The sequence below is a fragment of the Magnolia sinica genome, chromosome 2, assembly GCF_029962835.1.
Source record: "Magnolia sinica isolate HGM2019 chromosome 2, MsV1, whole genome shotgun sequence".
Lineage (NCBI taxonomy): Eukaryota > Viridiplantae > Streptophyta > Magnoliopsida > Magnoliales > Magnoliaceae > Magnolia > Magnolia sinica.
The window spans coordinates 115,431,422-115,446,837 of record NC_080574.1 but is presented as its reverse complement, the minus strand read 5'-3'; the positions used below and the strand labels follow the sequence as shown (position 1 = coordinate 115,446,837).

The 15,416-nt window shown below is 40.0% G+C and overlaps 1 protein-coding gene across 4 annotated transcripts; it reads right to left on the bottom strand.

The window, feature by feature from the left end:
- Positions 1–894: 894 nt before the first annotated feature.
- On the bottom strand, positions 895–12,342 carry LOC131237431 (uncharacterized). Of its 4 annotated transcripts, XM_058235177.1 has the most exons (5): positions 12,005–12,342; positions 11,432–11,598; positions 6,733–6,765; positions 1,636–1,737; positions 895–1,064 (listed from the first exon to the last, which is right to left on the bottom strand). In XM_058235177.1, the coding sequence occupies exons 1-5, from the start codon at positions 12,065–12,067 to the stop codon at positions 977–979; spliced, it is 453 nt and encodes a 150-aa protein (XP_058091160.1). In that variant the 5' UTR covers positions 12,068–12,342; the 3' UTR covers positions 895–976. The 4 variants fall into 4 exon arrangements, with proteins under 4 accessions (XP_058091160.1, XP_058091163.1, XP_058091162.1 ...); XM_058235180.1 differs by lacking the exon at positions 6,733–6,765 and having other exon boundaries at positions 11,487–11,598; positions 12,005–12,302; XM_058235179.1 differs by lacking the exons at positions 6,733–6,765; positions 11,432–11,598 and having other exon boundaries at positions 12,005–12,279.
- Positions 12,343–15,416: the final 3,074 nt, after the last annotated feature.

Below are 15,416 nucleotides of genomic sequence, written 5' to 3'. Positions count from 1 at the left end.
GCATGAGCTCCTTACAACATTCCCATCCTATCTGATGACCCAAGCATTGTTGAAACAGCCGAAAGACAACAAGAATCAAGCAACTTTAGCTATCCGAGTGGTGGCCTAAGAACATGAGGGACATCCCATAACTTTGAAAATTCGATCGCCAGATACTGAAAATTCTCATCCAAATGACTTTTGGACCATGATCCCAGTCCATCAGATAAATGGGCCTGTCAAAAGACTAGGTGCACCTAGGCAATTTTTAGGCCAGTGCAAGAAGTGAAAAGAAAGCATAAAAGATGAGGTATAAGGCATTCGGAATCAACAAGTTTCCCAATAAGACAATAACTCAACCTTACAAATGAGAGGCAGAAAATCACTAGTGGAAGAAATTATGGGACGTGATCCATGGCTTTGCATAGCATACATAGGTTTTCAATTCCAACAAATGGGCCCACGCCCAAATATCCTCAACAGGACAACTATAACCTTTTGGTCATATAGCAAGAAATAAACAGTTAAGATGAAAAATACAGCGGCGGTCCACATTCAACTATAACCTTTTGGTCATATAGCAAGAAATAAACAGTTAAGATGAAAAATACAGTGGCGGTCCACATTCAACTGAAAGTCCAAAGAATGGTGGGTGGTTTCTCCCACCCTGCAAGATTTTGAAGCATGGTCCATCCACAGTGGATGATGCAGCAGAACAATGGTCTGGATTACCAAAGCATTGACAATACTTGCTAGAATCAGAAAGCAGCGTGTGATACGCAAAGCTTCAGGTCATGCGTCATATAATTCCTCCCATTTAAATAGGACAGATGATACAGATAAGCTTTTTCTACTCTAAAAAAATCCCTCTGAAGAGATTGGCAGTCAAAGCTCATGCATAAAAATGCTTTACCTTTTCTTTTCTTTTCTTTCTTTCTTTTGAGATATTCAGCTTTTTTAAGCTACATTTGTTAAAAAAGAATGTATTATTTACAACTTATGCATTGATAATGCCATGTGCTTTTGAATTTAAGCGAGTCTGCTCGTTGGCATTGGTAGTTTTGTTGTCCTTGGTTTTGCCTTGCCTACAAAAATCAGATGAAAGCATCAGTCATATGCATTTCTTTCACTCTAGCACCCTACCAACAACCATCTATATATAAAATCGTCTCCGGCTATGGAGGCAACAAAATTAGGTGCTACGTGAACTTGGCAGAATGAGTTGGTGGTTTTTTCCTTGGCGCAGAAACTTTCCAAGTGGACGCCATGATTTTGTAATCCGGGCGATTCATCTAGTGGGCTCCCTCATAATGGCCCATGCAGCCAAAATCTTCATTGTTGTATGACGTTAATTGTCATCCATTTAGTGGCCTGAAGATGGATTGTGTAGCCAATGAACCATGTTCTTAAAAAAATAAAAAATAAAATCTTTAAAAAAATAAAATAAAAATATATATATCACCAGTTGAATCACTTGGACCTTCTGATGGGGAAGGTTTTTGAGGCATGACCCATTCATAGAGGAGCCCAAAGGATAAATAGTCTTCATCATAATAGCCGTTAGCCGATCTACAACCACTATTTACACAGACTTTGTATTCACATTCACAACAAATTATATACAAGAATACCAAAACCAGTGTTGGATTTTCTTACTTGTTATTTGTTTTCAGGAGCCCAGAGAGAGAGGCACAATGCGTGGAATTATACTTGCATTTCTCACAACATGATTGCAGCAGTTCAACGACTTTCAGGCACCTACAACAATAGCAAACAGAAAACGCATTATTGGGCCAATGACAGCATTTTTCTTTTTAGCAGTTCAACTCATTTCAGTACAATATGCACCTTGCAAGTACACTCTACACTAGATAGTGAACTAACCAACACATGATAATGTGCAATATCCAAGCTGCCCCATCATGGGGCCCCACCTTGATGATTCCCTGGTCCAAAAATAGGCAAGACAACTCACCTAGTGGACCATGGAAGCATCCTGAACCCCATTCCCCGCACATTGACATGGTGGAGAGTACTCTCTCAACTGTACAAATAAGTGACTTAGCAAGGTTGGTTTACTCAACTTTTACGTTTTTAACAGTTTATCCACTAACGACGCAACAAGAGTAAGTGAAATTTGCTACATGTTGAAGAATGTGAGGTTAAGATAACGAAATGTATACATATAGCAAGGTTATACTCTCCCACTGCTCCTTTCTACAAACATGGGGGAAGGTTTTAGCCAGCTCTTTCTGAGGACAGAGGCACGTCTCATGAGTTCTCTAGTGCACAATCTAGGAATGTGCATCTCTCACCTTCAACTTGCAGATGATGTGTTGGTCTTTTGTGCGGCATTAGTTAATCATGGGGGAAGCTTCAGCCTTTCCTAAGGTGCCTCATGGCTGTTTCCTGCCTTTACATCAATCTGAGGATGGGAATCTTCATCAAGTAAGGGAATTGGAAGAGGCATAGGTTGATTAACAAAGTCTCCCCATGATTGGTGAGATGATTATGTAGTGTAACACCCTTCATGTGAGAAGTAAGGAACATCCTCAAAGAAAGTGACATCCGTTGACACATACTCCTTGCGAGTCAGAGAATTGTAACATTAAACACAATTTTCAGACCGATAACTTCAACTTGCCATTATTACCATCAAGTTAATGAACCAAAAAAGCATAACAAAAAATAAATAAATAAATAAATAATCTAAGAGAAAAGGGGAAGGCTTTATCATTTTATTTTTTTAAGGCAACGAAACGAGAATGCATAAGGATGTAAAATTTCAAAGGAATATTTATTTTATAGAATTCCAAATGGGATGCGATTAATAAGAAAACAACAGTAGAATTCCAAATGGGATGCAATTAATAAGAAAACAATAGTAAGTAAAGCATCATCCCAAAAGTGTTTCGGAACATTCACACCAAGGAGGCACGTGTAACTTTGAGAAGGTGACAATTTTTCCTTTCATCAACACTAATTTGTTGAGGAGTCCGTGTATAAGAAGTCTGAGATCGAATACCATGATCCTACGAAAAAGTCCAGAAGGCTTTCAACACATATTCACCCCCATTGTCAAAGTAAAGAACTTTAATGGAGCATTGGAATTGAGTAGCAATTTCATTGTAAAGGACCTTAAACATATCGAAACTTCATGTTTGAATTTCATAAGATAAATCATTGTCATGCGCGAATGATCATCAATGAACGACAAGAAGCATTTATAACCCAAGACGGAATCAACAAGTACAGGGCCCCAAACATCAAAGTAAATCAACTGAAAAGGTCTAGACTTCCTCTTGGTTGAACTAGGAGGAAACACAGTTCTATGATGTTTAGAATATTCACAAGTATCACAACATAATCGTATAATGGCAATAATAGAAGGAAAATGAAGTTTCAGTCTTGATAAAAATAGATGTCCTAAACAACAATGCCATCTGACACAGACTCCCTATCTAATGACAAAGCATTCATAGGATTAGTAGAGGTATCATCAAGGTAGTAAATCCTGCCACATTCATCGCCCCTACCAATTGTCTGCTTCGTCTGGAGATCCTGAAATACACAATAAGAAGGAAAGAATGTATGGAACAGTGTAATGATTTAGTAAGGGAAGTAACCGACAATAAATTCAATGGAAAAGAAGGAGCATGAAAAACAAAAGATAACTACATGGTAGGAGAAATGGTGATGGATCCGGTCTTAGAGATATAAGATTGATTACCATCGACAACTATAACAAAATTAGACTGATTAATAGGTTCATAAGATTGAAAGAGATGAATCTTATTAGTCATATGAGGTGTGGCACCAAAGTCGACGACCCAGGAGGGGGGATGAGGAGGACACATGGAGTGCAGTACCTGACTGGGCTAAGCTATCACTAGAAGAAGAGATCAAGTCATGAGAATGGCGGTGCATCAATGCATCATACGCTTCTCGAGAGATGGTAATAGAATCACTTGAAGCAGACATCCAATGGGGCAATGATAAAGGTACTTGACGAGTCTTCTCATAATCATATGATATGACACCGACCATATAAGCAGCCCACGAAGGGCGCCCAACGATTTCCCAGCATCGATCAACCGTATGATTAGTGCCACGGCAATGAGTGTGAGTCCGAGGACCATGTCCACTAAAAACCCAGTTACCATGACCACCTCTGTCAAGAGCTTGACCCCTAGTTCGACTATCATAGCCAGGTGCACGATTGGTACTTGTAACATTCCAAAGCCCAAGAACTGGAACCAGAAGAAAGATGATCGCCATTCATAAATGCAAATTTATTAGTAGCAACCGGAGCAACAAAAGATGGGACAATAACTCTCTGAACAAGAGCATAGACAATTGGCAAAGAGGAGAAGGGCTCCATAACATATGATCTAATGACAAACACTCTAATATTCTGGATTTAGTCCAGAGAGACTACATGATCCAAGTCTCTTCATGTTGTTGTCGGATGAGTTCGTGATCTTAGATACAATGAGATGGGGGCGGATGATATATATCCAGCTCATCCTACATAACACATAAGATAGTGAAATACTCCTTCAAACTGCTAGATTCTTGTTGAAACTTACATGTTCAAAATCAACTTGTATACTTTGGATATGTTGCAATCTTTAGAATACATGTCTCGAATAGTATCTGATATTTCTTATCCAACATTAAAAACATAACGGAATTGTTAATGGTACTCTCCATATTGTTTAGAAGACAAGCCATGACCTAGTAATTTTCCTTAGTCCAAATTTTAAATCCTTGATCTGTAGAATCTAGAGGATCATCCGAGATATAAGTCACTCCTTTCCTCCCCAAAAGAGCTTGACAGATTGGGCCCACTGTAAGTAATTATTCCCATTCAACTTGATGGTTGTAATCAATAAAGTGTGAGAATTGGAGAGCCGAATGTTGAGAATATATATATATATATATATATATATATATAAAACACAACAATTAACCCAACACACCAGGATGACAAATACACCCAACTTTCAGCGTATAGTTAAAGGTCCACACAATTCAAAAATCAGAAACTCCCACATAATAAACCCAAAACTCAATGAGCAAATTCAAAAACATACCCAAAGAGATGTTAGACATCAGGCCTCCTCGAAACCAACTTTCACATGAAAAAGGGCAAAAACAGTTGACTCGCACCACAAATCTCCCCCCAAAACCAAGGAAGATCTAATCATTATGCAAAAAACACCCAGGGATGGTCAATAATAGTCAAAATGACCAACCCTATACTTGACTTCCTCATAAAAATCCATCTTATTGGAAGAAATTTCATAAAAACTCAAAATTGGCCATATTCAAAAAGTACCCAGGGGGGGGTGGTGGTGTTGTTTAAAACTAGCTTGTGGGGTTTGAAAATCACCTTAAACTTGCTCAAAAAAAAATCCACGAAAATCACCATAAACCTTCTAAAATAAAGATATATCAAACCATACTCTCTATTGACTACATGTCTGTACGGATGGTACAAATGCTGACGCCCCATATTGTAGCTGATGTTAGTAAGATGCGATGGCTATGAACAAAACAACGAGAGAAATCCTTGCTCTAATACCAAGTGGAAGAAGATTTGAGAAGAAACCACTAAAAAAAGAGTAGAAGAGAGAGAGAGAGAGAGAGAGAGAGAGACGGCTAGGACAATGGTTGTGTTGACTTATTAACACAACCCTCATATTATCAATATATAGGCACATATAGTGCTCCAACAAAGTATACAAAACACGCATACGCACGCACGCACACACACAAAAACACTCAAAAATACATATATTCTCAATGCTAAGCCCCATCCAGTTGGGTTAGCTACACAAATCCCATTAAATATGAATGGGGACCGCACCACCTAATCTCTGAGAATGTTTTAGCACTAAGAAACTAAAACCACTTTGTTGGCAACAAACAATAAAGTTGGTAGATGCTTAGTAAATGGCACTATTCTTGCACCATACATCCTCCCAAAATCACATATCATCGATGCTATAAACAATCACCTTGGAGAAATCCTCTCCCAACTTGAACACTGCTTTCTAAAAACTTGATGCTTTATCTTGGATAGGGCTTCGGTGAGTGTTCATACAATTGTCCAACTTCTGATATAATTTGAATTTTAATGTCAATGAGAACACCAAAAAATGGCTTGTCAAGAGGTTTTTGTTAGTTATGGGAAACAAAATAGATTCTAGGCCGTGACAGGCACAAGCCATTGATTACAATCCCTGGGGAAAAACCCTTAATTAAATGATAAAAATCAAGGAAAACTAATATCTTACATGGTACAGAGTAGCAATACACAAATATTGTGCAGAATCCTAATCACTATCCTTTGTCTTCAAAGTGTCTGGATCATTGATCAGGCGTAGACATCTCTTCACTCTTCAAGGAACTCAATGGCCTTTACTTACATGTTGTGTATAGTTTCAAAAAAAAATCTAGCAGCATATCTACTTTGTCCTAAGGCATTTCAAAGACTTCAGTGCAAGTTGGAGAAAACAGTAAGTCAGCACAAGTTGTCATAACAGTCAGTGCGAGACAACTGCGGAGCGCGACCTATGATGCATTTAGGCTGGTGTGATGATGAATTTTAAGAGATCGTCTATCTAAACTTTGAGAAGTACTTCTCTTAAGCTATTGAGTATAAATGCAGTGTGATGCTACTCTGATATGGGCTTTGATGCTATGTCTAAAAACCCAAGTAAAGAGAGAAAGGCAACCCCACATTACCATCCAACCACACCTGTTGATTGAGAGCAATCTGATGAAACTATTGGAGCTTCCTAGCCGTTAGGGTCAGAGTCTCTTGTTTTAGGTTTATTTCTGTTAAGTTGAATAAGTCCTCCCTAAACTTGAGGAACAAGATTGCTTTCTGTTTAATGTAGTTATGCACCACGATTATAGGACCTGTAAAGTCGTGGGTGGTTATTTTTTATCTTATTGTAAGGCTATTTATTAGCCACAACAGTTGTTTAGTAAAATAACAATTCTCCCAGCTTTCGTGCAATCAGACTTTGCAAGGCTCTCTACTATCTCTCTGATTCTAACATTTGGTATCAGAGCCTCCTCACGAGGTCTGATCAAAACTTGTGACTCAGGTATTAGAGTGAAGAACCAGAGACATGGCATCCGAGAATAGCTTCGTGCAACCTGCCATTCCAAGGTTTGATGGTCACTATGACCATTGGAGTATGCTGATGGAGAATTTTCTGCGTTCCAAAGAGTATTGGAACTTGATAGAGACGGGGATCACTGCTGCAGCAGGAGGATCAGATCTTAGTGAGACACAGAGGAAGACCTATGAAGATCAGAAGCTGAAAGATCTCAAGGCCAAGAACTATTTGTTCCAAGCCATTGATCGTTCGATACTGGAGACCATTTTAAAGAAAGATACGGCGAAAGATATATGGGATTCTTTAAAGCAAAAGTATCAAGGAAATGCACGTGTCAAGCGAGCTCAATTGCAAGCTCTTCGCAAGGAGTTCGAAGTGTTGCATATGAATGTTGCAGAGTCGGTCAATGATTATTTTGGCAGAACTCTCACCATAGCTAACAAGATGCGAACGCATGGGGAGCGAATGGATGATGTGGTAATCGTTGAAAAGATATTGAGGTCTATGACTTCAAAATATGATTACGTTGTTTGCTCCATTGAGGAATCCAATGACCTGGACAAAATGTCCATAGACGAGCTTCAGAGCAGCCTCTTGGTGCATGAACAACGAATCAGCCGACATGTGAACGATGAACAAGCACTTCAGATCACTCATGGTTTCCAGCAAGGAGGAAGAGGTGCAGGCAGAGGCACTTACCGAGGACGAGGAAGAGGAAGGGGTAGGTTTGGGTTCGACAAATCTATCATAGACTGCTACAATTGTCATGAACTAGGGCACTTTCAATGGGAATGTCCTAAGCGAGACAAGGAACAAAAAGCAAACTATGCTGAAACAAAGGAGGAGATGCTGTTGATGGCTCTTGTAAATTCCAACGAGACTGCGACGGAGCACATTTGGTTCCTTGACTCTGGGTGCAGTAACCATATGTGTGGGAGAAAAAACATGTTTTTTGATCTTGATAGCAGCTTTCGAGAATCGGTGAAGCTTGGCAATGACTCGAGTATTAGTGTACAAGGCAAGGGTAAGATTCGAATGGAGGTAAATGGGTTTGTGCATGTAATCACAGAAGTCTTCTACGTACCAGACCTGAAAAACAACCTGTTGAGCATCGGTCAGTTGCAGGAAAAGGGGCTGGCAGTACTTATCCAACATGGAAAATGCAGAATCTTTCACAGTGAGAAAGGTTTAATCATGGAAACAGTGATGACACACAACAGGATGTTTGCTGTGCCTGCTCGTTGCGCACCAAAGGAACAGCAATGCTTCTCCTCACTGATCACAGATCAAGCAGACCTTTGGCACTGCCGATATGGACATCTCAGCTGGAATGGGCTCAAAGTGCTCCAACAAAAGAACATGGTGGCAGGGTTACCTCAGTTTAAAGCCTCTCAAAAGGTGTGTGAAAACTGCCTGGTGGGAAGACAGCACCGTGATCCATTTCCTAAAGAAAGCATGTGGAGAGCCTCCAACATTCTTCAGTTGGTGCATGCTGACATATGTGGACCAATCAACCCTATTTCAAATGGTAAAAAACGGTATCTTATCACCTTCATCGATGACTTCAGCAGAAAGACTTGGGTATACTTCTTGGTGGAGAAGTCAGAAGCTTTTTCCACATTCAAATCTTACAAAGCCAGAGTTGAGAAGGAAACTGGAACATACATACGGAGCCTTAGAACAGATCGTGGGGGAGAATTTACATCACAGGAATTCACCAACTTCTGCAATGAGCATGGAATCCATAGACAATTAACGGCTGCCTATACACCCCAACAGAACGGTGTCGCGGAAAGGAAGAACCGCACCATTATGAATATGGTGCGAAGCATGTTGACAGCAAAGCAAATTCCTAAGTCCTTTTGGCCTGAAGCAGTGAATTGGACAGTGCATGTTTTAAATCGATGTCCAACTCTTGCCGTGAAGAACAAAACACCTGAAGAAGCGTGGAGTGGGCACAAGCCATCAGTGGACTATTTTCGAGTTTTTGGATGCATTTCTCACGTCCATGTACCTGACAACAAGAGGGTAAAGCTTGATGCCAAGAGTTTCAAATGCATATTATTGGGGGTAAGTGAGGAATCCAAGGCTTATAGATTATTTGATCCACTTTCAATTAAAATAATTGTTAGCCGAGATGTGGTATTTGAAGAAGATCGGCAATGGAACTGGGATGATGGTCACAAACAGGCCATATTGGCTGAGCTCGAATGGGAGACTGAAGAAGAAGCAGAAGTGGAAGACGAGGGAGATGGAGAAGAGTCTGAAACCAATGAAGAATCTGGAGAAACTGAACCCGAGTCTGATGGAGGTAACGTTTCAAATGAAGAAAACTCACCTTGTGAAATACGAGCTCGGAGACCACCAGTGTGGATGCGGGACTATGAAACTGGACAAGGCCTCTCAGATGAAGAAAATGTTAACCAGGCACATTTAGCCTTGTTCACTGACGGGGATCCCATTACATTCGCAGAAGCTGTGAAGTCCGAGAAATGGAGGAAAGCCATGGATCAAGAAATACAAGCTATTGAGAAGAACGACACATGGGAATTAACAGTGCTGCCATCGGGAGGAAAAACCATAGGAGTAAAGTGGATCTTTAAGACAAAATACAACGAAAATGGAGAAGTGGACAAGTATAAGGCTCGGCTAGTTGCCAAGGGGTACTGTCAGCAACATGGAATTGATTACGCTGAAGTATTCGCACCAGTGGCTCGCTTGGACACTATACGAATTGTTATATCCCTCGCTGCACAGAAAGCTTGGGTGATCTACCAACTTGATGTCAAGTCGGCTTTTCTGCATGGGGAAATTACTGAGGAAGTCTTCGTTGAGCAGCCTCCAGGATATGAACAGAAGGGGCATGAATCTAAGGTTTATCGACTCAAAAAAGCATTGTATGGACTCAAACAGGCTCCCCGAGCCTGGTATAGTCGCATTGAGGCATATTTCATCAAAGAAGGCTTCACCAAATGCCCTTATGAGCATACTTTATTCATTAAAACTGCAGCTGGAGGTAAAATTTTAATTGTGTGCCTTTACGTTGATGACCTTATTTTTACTGGCAATGATGAAGTGATGTTCGAACAATTTAAGAAGTCCATGAAGATTGAGTTCGACATGACTGATCTTGGAAGAATGAGATATTTCCTTGGCATTGAAGTATTACAAAAGGCAGATGGTATCTTCATCACTCAACGGAAGTATGCTCAAGAGGTCCTGGAAAGGTTCAATATGGGTCAGTGTAACCCGGTACATAATCCAGTGGTTCCTGGCTTCAAGCTCACGAAAGATGAAGGGGGAGTGGAAGTTGATAGTACTGTCTACAAGCAAATGGTGGGAAGTCTTATGTATTTGACTGCCACACGCCCCGATTTGATGTTTATTGTTAGTTTGATCAGTAGGTACATGGAGCGTCCTACTGAGTCTCACTTACTGGCAGCAAAAAGAGCTTTGAGGTATATAAAAGGCACGGTTAGTTTTGGGATGTTCTACAAGAAGGGAGGAAGTGAAGAACTCGTAGGGTACACTGACAGTGACTATGCTGGTGATCAGGATGATAGGAAAAGTACCTCAGGCTATGTTTTTGTAATGAGCTCGGGAGCTGTCTCTTGGTCTTCAAAGAAACAACCAGTGGTTACTCTCTCCACCACCGAAGCTGAGTTCATAGCTGCTACATCAAGTGCATGCCAGGTCGTGTGGTTACGAAGAATTCTGAAAGTTCTAAATCAAGAGCAAAGCAGTCCAACGGTAGTGTTTTGTGATAATATCTCAGCGATTAAACTCTCAAAGAACCCTGTGATGCATGGTCGGAGTAAGCATATAGATGTAAGATTCCATTTTCTTCGAGATCTTGTCAGGGATGGAATTTTGGAGCTAATTCATTGTTCTACACAACAACAAGTTGCAGATGTTCTAACAAAGCCGTTAAAGCTTGATGTTTTTCTGAGGATGCGAGGCTTACTGGGTGTATGTGAATATCCAGGTATAAACTGAATGACAATAGCATTCAGTTTAAGGGAGGATGATGAAACTATTGGAGCTTCCTAGCCGTTAGGGTCAGAGTCTCTTGTTTTAGGTTTATTTCTGTTAAGTTGAATAAGTCCTCCCTAAACTTGAGGAACAAGATTGCTTTCTGTTTAATGTAGTTATGCACCACGATTATAGGACCTGTAAAGTCGTGGGTGGTTATTTTTTATCTTATTGTAAGGCTATTTATTAGCCACAACAGTTGTTTAGTAAAATAACAATTCTCCCAGCTTTCGTGCAATCAGACTTTGCAAGGCTCTCTACTATCTCTCTGATTCTAACAATCTCCACCTAGTGACCATCTAAACCATTGGATCTGAGGAGTGAAGATCACATTCCTACCCCAGTGGTTGAAAGGAAAATTGCAGACCACCCAACCATTTTGGCTCCAAATCCCGATCCATATCCATCGCTGCAGCCGCTGGCAAATAAACCCACCTCCACCCCCATTTTCCTACAGGTTAAAGGAGAAATGAAGCATCACTCCACATACAACTGAGAAAAGGCGCTGAATTAGTATCTAGGATTCTTCCAAAAAGGGAGATTTCGTGGGGACATGGTTCAGCTGGGGTGAGGCCCAAGAGACCAATGGCCTGGAATCTGGATTATTGAAACATGGGCCCCCCTTGATATCATGTATATCCAGGGGAGGAGGATCATATAATTACTAAGCCATCTCAAATGGCATGAATTCTGGGGTTTCTAACTAGAATAATCAGAGAAAGAAATTACAAGCAACCTGGTTGATTTGGATACACCCCAAATTCTCAGTTGGGGAATTGAAATAGTGCAGAAATGGAAAAGGGGGTGTGCAAAAATAAAAAAGGGTGGGTGTAGATATCAATCCCTTTAATTTTTACCTTTGGGGGTTGAAGTTGTTCTTGGTGAGGCAAGCTTGAATGTCGCAGGCTTCCTTCTTGCATGGTTCTTTCCTCGGCTGAGGCATCTCTCTCTCTCTCTCTCTCTCTCTCAATCAAGAGCTACGACGGTTAACAAGAGGAGAGACGAAACGAAGAGGTGATTCGCGCACGTGCGGAGGTACGACACGTGTGAGAGATCTGGTCCATTTCTCGTGTGGGTCCTGCGTGAGCATGCACAAGCTCAGAATGTGAAGGTTGCCCGCTCATCAAATGGGTCACGCCTTGTATGGCGATAGCCAACGGTTGGAGAAAACAGTATGATTAGTATTATTGCATCGAGGTACGGTTGTAGATTGGTGGCCCATCTGACGAGTGGATGAGTAGACCAGATTGATTTTCAGGCAGATCAAGTTCTCCGCGGTTTGGCTTGTGATACCAACACAAGGTAGCTCGCTGGTGTCAAAGCTCCATGTTTTATCCACGCGGTCCATCCATTTTTGCGGCTCATTTTAGGACATGAACCAAGAAATTAGACAAATCCAAAGTTCAAGGGGATCACATTGGTCACTATTTGATCAAATCGGGAGGTCACACTTGTTATTGAATGCTTGTATTTAGTCTAATGGAAGCATCATTGCCGGACTCGTAATCAACTTGAGTCCGATTGAACTATTTTTTATTCCATTTGCCAAATTAGTACATATAATTAGACTTATGAAGGTTGATGTAATTATCTAACTATCCAACTATCAAAGTTACGTCGATCAAGCAATTTAGCCAAGAGATTTAATTAGGGTGGGGGTTTAATCCTTCCGAATGAGAACTTTTTGCGTTACCTTAAGGGATATTTTTTTTTTTTTTTTTTTTTTTGAACGATTATGGGCTAGCGTTTCTTAATGATGCAATAATGGATGTGAATTATTAAAATTAAAGGATGAAATGTCAATTTTATTGATTTATAATTGAAGCTTAGTACAATCAATTAATAATAAAATAAGCAAAGGAATAAATATGAGATAAATACTTACAATTGTCTTTATAGACTATCAAATGAGGTGGATGATTGATAGGATGTGACCAGGGTGTGATCTTCAAAGTAAGGAATCAGTCGATCAAGATCCGATAATGATAAGTTATGGATATTTATACTACTCCTAAGTGTACTATAATAATGACGTTAGACAGTAGCGATCTAAGCCATCATAAACTCTGGATATGGTTGGACAAAAGTAAATGAATTAAAAACTATAACTAAGATAAACAATGTTGCGTTGTGTAGATTAATTGTGTTTAACGTAGATATGGTTTAGAAGGTAGCAACCCTCATTAGGTTTCCTAGTAGATCTAAAATCCTTGATAATTACGTTCTTTGAAAGTTATGGTATGAAACCATATTCATATCTCCTTTTCAGCTTGGTTGCAGAGATCCCTGGATATTACATGATCAGCCTCGCCGGAGTCGGATCATTTATTGTGTTTTCCAATTTCTTTTCGTTTTGAAAGGAATCTACTTCTTAAATCTTCATAATCACTAGGTCTTTGGAGAGGCACCCCATTTTGGTAGGATTGTATGAGACGGTTTTGTCAAACATATCTGAATGTGATTGAATTCCTATCTCAATGAATATTTATAAGTTTGTCAAGCACACTGTTTTGACCACATATATTACTTAAGTGAGGGCTATGCGTGTCTTATTTGTAAGCATAAATGCTTACCATTGAAAACTTCTTAAAATCACAAAAGTTTTCAATCAAGCTGATATTTGTGTTTTATCTTCATCCAAAAGGTTATCACCAGTCAGTTATCAATTCCCACCTATGGGTTTTGAACCCTAGACCTCATGTTGAAACTCCTCAGGTAAGGACTAGAACCCTGCCCAGTATCCATCCTAACTATTCATTTTTTTCTTACTCATTTTAGGGCATGAGGCCAAACATGAAGCATATCCAAAGCTCAAGTAAACCATGATACAAAAAATAGCGAGGGCACAATGACATCTACAGTTAAAACCTTCCTAAAGCCTACAATAATGTTTGTTTGTCATCTAAACTATTTAAACTATTAGTAAGGTCATGCAAAAGGAAAAATACAAATATTAACTAGATCCAAAAATATCATACCCTCAAAAATTTTTGGGCAGAAATTCCCATTGTATCCTATGGCATAGTCCACTTGAGCTCTTGATATTCTTCAATTTTAGTTTCACTGATAAAACACATACATCAAAGTGGATCCAGAGAGTCTTCACACCAAGCAAAGGGTAGAGAGCGCCTCAGTACACAATCCACGTCTAGAGGCACCTGTTATGGAGTCAGTAAAATTGCACCATATGTGCACCTAATACCAAGATCAACTAGAGTGAAAAAGTAAATATTCCTTGTGCGAATAGGGTGCTTCACCGGACAGGATCCACCTGTATCCTGGGGTTTTCAATTCCATAACGGACACAACGGTTTACTATGTAATGTCATCCTCCTAAAAGTACGGCTGAAAAGATCATCCAAATTGTGGGACACTAATCAAGCAATTCCACCATAGTCATCAATTGGATGATTAACAATAAAATAAATTAGTAAATGGTAAAATTTAAATGATTCCTATCAAATGCAAGGGGGCCTGTAAGGCCAGGGCTCTTGGGCTTGAAATCTATGACCAGTCCATAGTTCCTGCCATTATAAGAGAATGACGCTTGTGAGTGGTCCTATTCACTGTACACGTGTAGTTTAAAATCAATTTTGGATAGAGGTCATGTTTTGTAGTCAAAACCTTGTATGATGGGAACATCACATATGAAAGAAATACTATATTAAAAAATAATAATAATAAAAAATAATCTTAGATTCTTACATTTTCAAATCTTTAATCATTTCATTCTCTTCATTACGGAACCTTCAAGGCCTTTTTAGTCTAATTATGGCCAGGGCTTAGGGGACTAGGGCCAATCCCCACCCAGCCCATGGATTTTGAACGCAGGGTAGCTGAGCCCAGGATCCTGCCAGGTGGGTGCAACCCTGACTGTGGGGGCCCACATCGTTGTATGCATTTTATATCCATGCCATCCATCCATTGTGGAAGCTTATTTTAGGGCATGATCCCAAAAATGAAGCAGATACAAATCTCAGGTGGACCACACCACAGGAAACACTGGTTATCGAACACCCACCATTAAAATTTTCCTAGGGTCCACTGTGATGTTTATTTTTCGTAAGGTCATGGAGACCTGGACAAAGGGAAAACACAAAATTTAGCTTGCTCTGAAACTTTTGTCGCCCTCAAGAAGCTTTTAACGGTGGGACTTCAATCCCCATTGTGTGGTCCATCTGAGATTTGTATCTGCTTCATTTTTTGAGACCATGCCCTAAAATAAACTGAAAAAACGAATCACATATAATGCCTACATCGAGGTGGGCC

Bases quoted from the DNA above. Each gene is read 5' to 3' on its own strand.
- LOC131237431 (XM_058235177.1), bottom strand. From the start codon at position 12,067: ATGCAAGAAGGAAGCCTGCGACATTCAAGCTTGCCTCACCAAGAACAA. The intron at 11,599-12,004 runs GTAAAAATTAAA...TTTAACCTGTAG, and splicing joins AACAACTTCAACCCCCAAAG to GAAAATGGGGGTGGAGGTGG. The intron at 1,065-1,635 runs GTAAGAAAATCC...TGATTTTTGTAG, and splicing joins CTCCTGAAAACAAATAACAA to GCAAGGCAAAACCAAGGACA.